This window comes from Muntiacus reevesi, chromosome 10 (assembly GCF_963930625.1).
Source record: "Muntiacus reevesi chromosome 10, mMunRee1.1, whole genome shotgun sequence".
In the NCBI taxonomy this organism is placed as follows: domain Eukaryota; kingdom Metazoa; phylum Chordata; class Mammalia; order Artiodactyla; family Cervidae; genus Muntiacus; species Muntiacus reevesi.
Window position 1 is genome coordinate 47,246,822 of NC_089258.1, and position 8,896 is coordinate 47,255,717.

General features: G+C 39.7%; 1 protein-coding gene across 1 annotated transcript in view; it reads left to right on the forward strand.

Moving 5' to 3' along the window:
- LOC136176348 (uncharacterized) overlaps positions 1-7,961 on the forward strand; it is a 43,332-nt gene extending 35,371 nt beyond the window's left edge. Inside the window, 2 exon segments of the mRNA XM_065946516.1 lie at positions 7,029-7,189; positions 7,769-7,961. Coding sequence (XP_065802588.1) covers positions 7,029-7,189; positions 7,769-7,961 — 354 coding nt within the window.
- Positions 7,962-8,896: the final 935 nt, after the last annotated feature.

The following is an 8,896-nucleotide window of genomic DNA, read 5'->3' on the forward strand; positions in this document are numbered from 1 at the left end:
TGCAAAAACAAATCTAACACAAATTAAAAAAATAAAATAAAACAGAATCCTGGTCGTGTGTTGGTTAAATCTCCAACATCAGGGGTGTTATTCAATAGTTTTAATATAGATCAGTGAGAAGTAACAGCAATAAAAAGCAAAAAGCACCACGTTCTGATGAAGCAAAGATGGAGCTAATAATGTGGAAGGGCCAGGAGAGCGAGGCCCAGCAGATCCCACTGGACTTTGGGGATCTCAGACTCAGTCCACTCCTGATAGGAGCCACTACATCAGGTGTCTAAATCCTAACCAGAGGGAAAATTCTTGCCCTTCAACAGAAATAAATGAAACCATACACATAATTTTAAATTTTCTAGGAGCCACATAAAAAAAAATAAGATAGAATTGATTTTGATAACATTTACCCCAGTGTATTCAAACTATTATCATTTCTACATGCAATCAATATGAGCATTGTTAATTAGATATTTCACATCTGTTTTCCTAAAGTTTAAAATCCAAGTCTCTCTCAGTCTTTCAGCACATCTCAGGTTGGACTGGCTACATTTCTCATGCTCAAGAGCCACATGGGGCTACTATATTGATTAACCAGATTAAATCCAGTTTAAGTTACTTGCCAAGTAGGTAAACCTACACTAATTAACTCACAAACTTTGCCACGATTTTCTCCCATACATGGATAATAACAGTATCTCCCTCCTAATATCATTATGAACATCTTGGGGATTAGTGACTACAAAGTGATAAAAACCTTGGATAGTCCAGGGTCAGCATTATATAAAGATGTCAGTTACTCTAATTAGCTAACCCTAAAATGGCTTCAGTAGTCTTTACAAACCCAAACTTTAGTTAACCTTACCATTTTACATAATTTTGAAAAATTGCAATATGAGCGTCAAAGAATTGAATCACATTCACCAACATGTATTCCCTGTGCTGAATTGAAATTGAATTTTCTGATTCATTATTTCAAGAAATGAATATTTTTAAAATGTTTTTAAAATTTGAAAGATGTTCCTTGCAGTCAAATGAAAATGTTGCTCCATGTAATAATCTTTCGAAAATGAACACTTTGCTGTTTTTGCTTTCTTCCTCTGGTAATTTAACCCATAATGAATAATAATTAGATTAGTTTTCATATTCACTACATAGGTAAACGAAACGAGTAAGACTTTTATTGTGCTTTACTTCATGGAATATATATATGTGTGTGTGTGTGTGTGTGTGTGTGTATATATATATATAAAAGTATATATATATATTTTGCAATTAGGATTGGAGGAAAATACACAGATACTGCAATTTTGTATTTCATAGATAACTGAATAGCATCTTTATACTCTCCCAGTGAGCTAAGGAAAATCAGTCAACTGGAAGTTTTCATAATTCATATGTAACAATGCACTTACTCTGAGGAAATTGAAAAGGCTTGAGAAAATGCCGTGCATATCACCAATATAATAAATTGTGTAAAAAAAGAAGATGAAAGCTTTATAAATTAATTCATGGAGATTAAATGATTTACAAGAAAATTCTAAGACCCTTTAGTCTGCACCACATAAAATTAAACTGCTACCTTTCCTGCAAAATGAGATTAAAGAGTGGGATAAAATAGGTATGATTTTCAAAGCAAGATGTCTGTTCTAAGGTTTTTATTTTCAGTACAATTCCACCCAGTGAAATGTGCACCAAAATTAAAGGATTAATCAGATACTATCAGGAAAGTGATCCGCACATTTCAGAAGAAGTTGCTGCACAAATGAAAAGCATCGTTTTTACCACATATAAGGGATAAAGTGAGAAAAGTAAGACTGGGGACAGTGACAATCTCTGCCTCATTAATCTCTTCCTTTCTCCTGTCTGGAAAGGTGTGAAGCAGGAGGCTGAATAAGAGAACTGTAGACAATTCAATTTCTGTTCAAAGAAGAAATGCAAAACTTGCTATCAATTGGGAATATTGCCTCTGATCATAGAAGTTCCTTCTGTCAAGATACTTTGAATAGTGACCCACTGTTTTTTAACCACTAGACTAGGATTAGTTTTTTTTTTTTTTAATAATATGCTAAGTTGAATCATATACAATTATTATTTGACAATTTTTGCTCTGGAGGAACAAAATGTCAAAAGATACAATGTAACACACCCAAGAGGCATGATGACCACACGCTGATATTGTGGTAGTAAGGGATATTGGTGAATGCTGACTTGGAAAAAAAAAGACATATGATTTGCATCTTTAGTGTCAATTGAAATATCCTGTAATATCTCCAGTATTTACTTGAAAATGGCATGGGGTTCTGACAACCACAGTTGGTTTTTCTTTTGTTTTGTTTTAATGTGGGAAGAATTTCTATTGTCTCAGTAAATCATTAAAAACAGTAAAGGTTTGCTCTCATTCTTTTTTTTCCTTCCTTTAAATCTTCTTTTCTCTTTCCAAAACATGATTTCATTTTAAGAATATAGTTTAAAATAAGAAGTTTTGCAGAGCAATAGGAAAGGGTTTCCTTGGTAGCTCAGACTGTAAAGAATCTTCCTACAATGTGGGTGACCTGGGTCCAAACTCTGGTTGGGAAGATCTCCTGGAGGAGGCCATGACAACCCACCCCAGTATTCTTGCCTCGAGAATCCCCATGAACAGAAGAGCCTGTTTGGCTATAGTCCATGGGGTCCAAAAGAGCCGGACATGACCGAGTGACCAAGCATAGCACAACATAGGAATAGCTATTATGTTTTCCTCTAAAAACCAGTGAAATCACCACCACTCACCTGTGAATAAGAGGACTATTCCCTAACAAGGTGTTACTCTTGACAGAATTTTCTGAGAGAGGCTTTAGAATAAGTCATACAAACGTAAGCTGAGGGTTAGAAACATAAATAAATAAAATGAAGAGAAATGAAAAACCCCCTTCCTATTACAGCAAGAGACCAAGAAATGACATAGTTTTGCATGTCCTGTCATGTATATGACTTTGACATCGCCAAAATTTCCTACACAGCTGGACGGGAATTGTCAGCGATGAGAAAGCAGCCAATTAATCCTTTCGATGGCACTTACTGTGCGCTCCACGTGTGCAACGAGGTAAACACAGCTGCCCCGTCTCTGCCTGACCTGCATCTCTAAGTGAGACAGGACCGCTAGTCGGAGTCTAGGTTCCAGAGATGGAGAGCTCTTCGTGTTGGGGGAGGTCCTTAATTCTCTCTGGGATCATGGCTGCATCCCATCAAAGACAGATACTTGGATTCCCCTTTGATCTATACCTTTGACCTATACCTTCATGGGGGCTTCCCTGATAGCTCAACTCGTAAGGAATCCAACTGCAATGCAGGAGACCCTGGTTACACTCCTGGGTTGGGAAGATCCCCTGGAGAAGGGATAGGCCACCCACTCCAGTTTTCTTGGGCTAGCCTAGTGGATCAGATGGTAAAGAATCCATCTGCAATGTGGGAAACCTGGGTTCGATCCCCAGGTTTGGAAGATCCCCTGGAGGAGGGCACACAGCAACCACTTCAGTATTCTTGCCTGGGAAATCCCTTGGACAGAGGAGCCTGGCGCGTCACAGTGGGACACAACTGAGCGACTAAACACAGCCCAGCATGGAGCCTGAACACAGATGGCTACCAAAAAAATCCCTCGTTTACTCTACAAACTTTACTCCCCTAAATGAGTAAGCTATAAAGTTAATACCAAAACTGAAAAAATACCACTTAAGGAAATTGACTTTCTTTCTAAAGTAGTTGGGAAAGATCTGGAGTGTGGATTTTTGCAGTTGCTCTTAGAAAGGAATGCACATTCCTAATACCCCGCTTTTTATAAGGCAGTGTTACCACTGGTATTGTCATCCCTGATCTTCTCTGGTGACTCAGTGGTAAGAATCTGCCTGGCAATGCAGGAGACACGGGCTCAATTCCTGGGTCTGGATGACCCCTGGAGAAGGAAATGGCAACTCATTTCAATATTCTCGCCTGGGAATTTCCAAGGACAGAGGAGCCTGGTGGACTACAGTTCATGGGGTTGCAAAGAGACTGTCTTTCTAACGTAGCTGGGAAAGAACCAGAGTGTGTATTTTTGGGTTTTCACATATGTTGTTAGAGAGGAAACCACGTTTCTATACCCCACTTTTTCTTAGGCAATATTACCACTGGTATGTCATCAGTATGCTTTATTATACCCTTGAGAACCAGGTGATATTGCTTATGTCAGAATATACCACATTAAACCATGCACTGCTTGACAAAATTCTAAGAATGAATGACTTTAAAAAAAAAAAATTGCCTTGTCTTAGTCTTATTTATCTGCCAAAACTCTTATCAACATTGGATTCTAAAAGGAACAACAAGATTTCACCCTGCTTTTAAAATCCCTCCAGCAGATGTTATATTTATGATTTACATGATTTACATAGTTGAGAAAAACTATTTCCAAAAATATGGTAAGCTCTCTCTAAGTCACTGACATCAGCTTCATTGATTAATTCATAGACTGAAGTCACACTGCATGTTTTGGTCATAGGAATATATGTATTCAAGGGGAAAAGGTATTTTGAAGAAAAAATCAAACATGAAATGCCAGGAGACACCTTTCTATTAAAAAGTAAATACACAAATTACTCCCACCCAGGGGCTGTGTTATAGAAAAAAAAAAAATTTGCTAAGATTGTGGAACAAAATTTTGAAGAATATAAAACTGCCATCAACCCTGTCTTAAGACAAAATTTATGATCTACATAAGCCAATCTTTTGTATTCTTCCCGCATCTAGCAAGGGAGTTTCTAAAATTAAGTACCAGGAGCTTTCTGACTTGTTTCCTATTTTAATGATAATGACCAAACACCAGAGAATGTGTTAGCTCTTCCCAGAAACCCTAGAGAAACCTGTTAATCAGAGTTCAAATCTCTAGCCAGCATCTTTGCTGAGCCTCTGTGAGGGTCTCCAGAGATATAACAACTTCACTTCACACATTTCAGGAGAGAAGGACAAACTGTTAGAATTCAAGAATCCTCAGTAATTCGAGATAGAAACAGCCCAGATAAACCCCTGACATGCAACCTTTGAGAAAATGCGTTTGGAGTAATCATACCATCGCTTGAAAATGTCTGAGTTGTCACTGGATTTCATCAGATATAACAAAACAATCCTAGAGTATACAAGCAGTCTTCTCAGGCTTTGTATCACTGTCACATGATACAAACATAGTGTAAACTGAACAGTTATCCCCTGGAAGGTTGATTCACCCTCTCTAAATTTCTTTACCGTTTATAATAGCGTTGTTATTCAGTTGTTCAGTCGTGTCAGACTCTGCTACCCCATGCACTGCAGCACGTCAGGCTATCTTACCCTCCACTATCTCACAGAGTGTACTCTAGTTCATGTCCATTGAGTCAGTGATGCTATCTAACCATCTCATTCTCTGCCATCCTCTTCTTTTACCTTCAACCTTTCTTTATTATCATGTATTATTGATTAAATAATCAGTGACTAGACAACTGAATACAATCATTTCTGAGCTTTAATGGGAAAGTGATGTAAGTTCCAGAACCAATCACTTTTAGAAAATAATTTTAAGAAGAACTTTTCATCATTTGCATCACAACTTTAGTCTATTTCCAGGAATACACAAAGAACTTCCTGGAAATTACAGGAAAATTAGATGTAGTCTATCCACAAAATACTTGGTTTCATAGGTTTATGTATGCAGACAATGAAGCACAGTTTTAACAAATCATCATGAAGTGTCTATTGCGAGTGGATACTACCCAGAGATTTGGAACCCAGGTGAGCAGAGCAGAGAGCCCCAGCCCATGCAACTGGATCCTGAGGCCAACACCTTCAGCACTTTTGCCCCAGGACAGAAATCATCAATGAGAAAGTGTTCAAGAATATAAAAATCCCTCTTTATTAACTTTAGCTTACTAAAAATAAAGGGTTAGTCGCTCAGTCATGTCCGATTCTTTGTGACCCCATGGACTGCAGTTCACCAGGCTCCTTTGTCCATGGGATTCTGCAGGCAAGAATACTAGAGTGGGTTGCCATTTCCTGCTTCAGGGGATCTTCCTGACCCAGGGATTGAACCCAGGTCTCCCGCATTGCAGGCAGATGCCCTACCAACTCAGTCACCAGGGAAATCCCTTATTAAAATAAGATCCCCTCAAATTATAGTTTTGGGAACCCTTATCATAAGGTGGATAAAGTTAATGCATATTTAACTGATACAAATATAATATATTCCATACAACCATATGTTTTATTAAATAAGTTAATAATTTGATGATCTTATCTGTTCATTTCTTGGACTGATAAATCCTGTATTTCACAGACAATCATTTTTCTACTTAATATAGACATGGCTTAAAAGTCCATCTAAATCATGGCTCGAACAGGGAGCAGATTATGCAGCCTTCCGTTGGGCAGCCTCAGTTTTGACCTGAGGTCTGACTTGATCAATAGCACCCAGGTTAATATCACTGAAGGTTAGAAGATACCATGATGGACATCTGAAGATCAATAGGATCGAACATGTTAAAGCAAAGCCTTGTCTCACCATCTGAACAACTCAGTTAACCATCTATTTCAATTGGCTGCAAATCAGTCAGTTTGCAGTTGTGCCCTGACCCTCTCAGCCTCCCGAAACCACAGCCCACCTGAGGTCCCAGCCAGCCTGTGGACACAGGATCTTACAGGACTGATTTATGACAATATATTAAAAATGAAACATGGAGTGCTGGCTTCAGTACAATTTTTGAGGGTTCTGGGAACAGAAGAGGAAGTCAATGATATTGCAGAACAGTATGGACAACCATACTCTTTCTGTACCACTTGTGGTGAACGAGAAGGAGGCACCCTTCATATTATCTGGGTAATTAAGTTGCTAGCCTCCACGTGGTTTACATCTGGTCAACCTCTCTACATAATAGAAACGCTCCAAGTCATTGTTCTCACCAGGGTTATACTAGGTACAAGGAAGATACATCAGGTTGAAATCTTTCCTTTAGGGAGTTTTTAATGATGAGGACACATATTCTGGATTTTAGCAATTTTTACTTAAGACAATTTCAAAGTCATCAATGCGAAAAGGGTTGTCTCTCAAGAAGGGCTGTGGCTGTTTTGGAGAAAACCACGACTGCTTTGTGTGGACCAGGAAAGACCACCTCCAGAATATCGGGGAAGTGGCCTCTGAGCCAGTCCCTGGAAGGTGCCAGACTGCATGCGGAGAAGTGAGAGGACTCTCGAGGGAAAACAGCACAGCACCATGAAGCTAACAGGGCTAATCAGTTTCCTTGCTGGCTCAGTGGTAAAGAATCTGCCTGCCACGCAGAAGATGCAGGGTTGATCCCTGCGTTGGGAAGATCCCCTGGAGAAGGAAATGGCAACCCACGCCAGTATTCTTCCCTGGGAAATCCCATGGACAGTGGAGCCTGGTGGGCTACAGTCCATGGGGGTCACAAAGAGTCAGACATGGCTTAGTGACTACACAAAAACAACATATGTACATAAATATACACGTCTGAATCACTTCACTGTACATCTGAAACTAACATAATGTTAGACATCAACCATACTTTACTTAAAAAAAAAATAACCATGAAGCTAGGGGGCAAAGAGTACCAGCCAGTCACCCCCACAGGGCAGAGATGCAAACAGTGGAGGGTGGATTTAGATGGACAGTGAAGGCAGGATCATGGAACTTCCAAGTTTGTGTGAAGCTTTGCCCAGCTTCTTCAGGTGAGTCAGACTCAACACAGGTATTGCTTTTTTTTTTTTTTTTTTTCAGTGCAAACCTTGATCGAGAGCCTTCTGACTATACTACACAGTGTGAGGCAAACAGGGGTGAGCACGTGTCCCCTGCCTGTATGAGCCCCGGGTTCTGCCGGCGCAGTTTCATCAGGAAGCAAGACGGGAACTTCTACCAGAGAAGGGCTACAGGGCAGAGTCCAGGGGAGCAGTGCGCCTTCCAGGAGGGCTGAAGGTGGGCTGGACGGGCAGGAGCTGGAGAGATCGCAGGGTCAGGCTTGATGGCCTGAGCAACGGATGCCCCATGAGGAAGGGGCTGCATGGGATTCTCAGAAAGAACTCACCTCCTGCTGCTCCCCCCAACTCTCCCCAGCAAACGTCCCTCCCTTCATGTAGAAGACAATCATCAGCTGATTCATGTCAATGGATGGCAAAAACCACTACAATATTGTAAAGTAACGAGCCTCCAATTAAAATAAATTAATTAATTTAAAAAAAGACAATCATCAGTTAATCGAAAGTGAAACCACAGCATAACACAGAAAAGAAGACTCAGAAACTCTCAGATGAGAAATATACATTAGGACTTATGAACAGATATATAGGATTGTGCCTTGCTTGTATACTTTATATATTGAATACATTATATATATATATAAAACATATATTTTTTAAAATATTCAATACAACAGCATTCCCCTTAAATGAAGGAGTAATCTCCTTATCTCTCTATGTATTAACACATATTTATCCAAAGAGTCAGACACGGCTGAGCGACAGAACAATAAAATATATTTATGCACACACTTGCACATAAACATATATGTATATTAAGACATAATACACACATGTGTGATAAGCTACTTCGGTCACGATCCAACTCTTTGCGATCCTATGGACTATAGCCCACCAGGCTCCTCTGTCCATGGGGGTGCGCCAGGCAAGAATACTGGAGTGGGTTGCCATGCCCTCCTCCAGGGGATCTTCCTGACCCAGGGATCAACTCTGTGTCTCTTCTGTATCCTGCATTAGCAGGGCGGTTCTTTATAACTACTGTAATCTGGGAGACCCACACATAAATATATGCGTTTATACACATAATCTTATACATTAGGAAGTGAAAACGTTAGCCTCTCAGTCATGTCTGACTCTGTGACCCCATGAACTA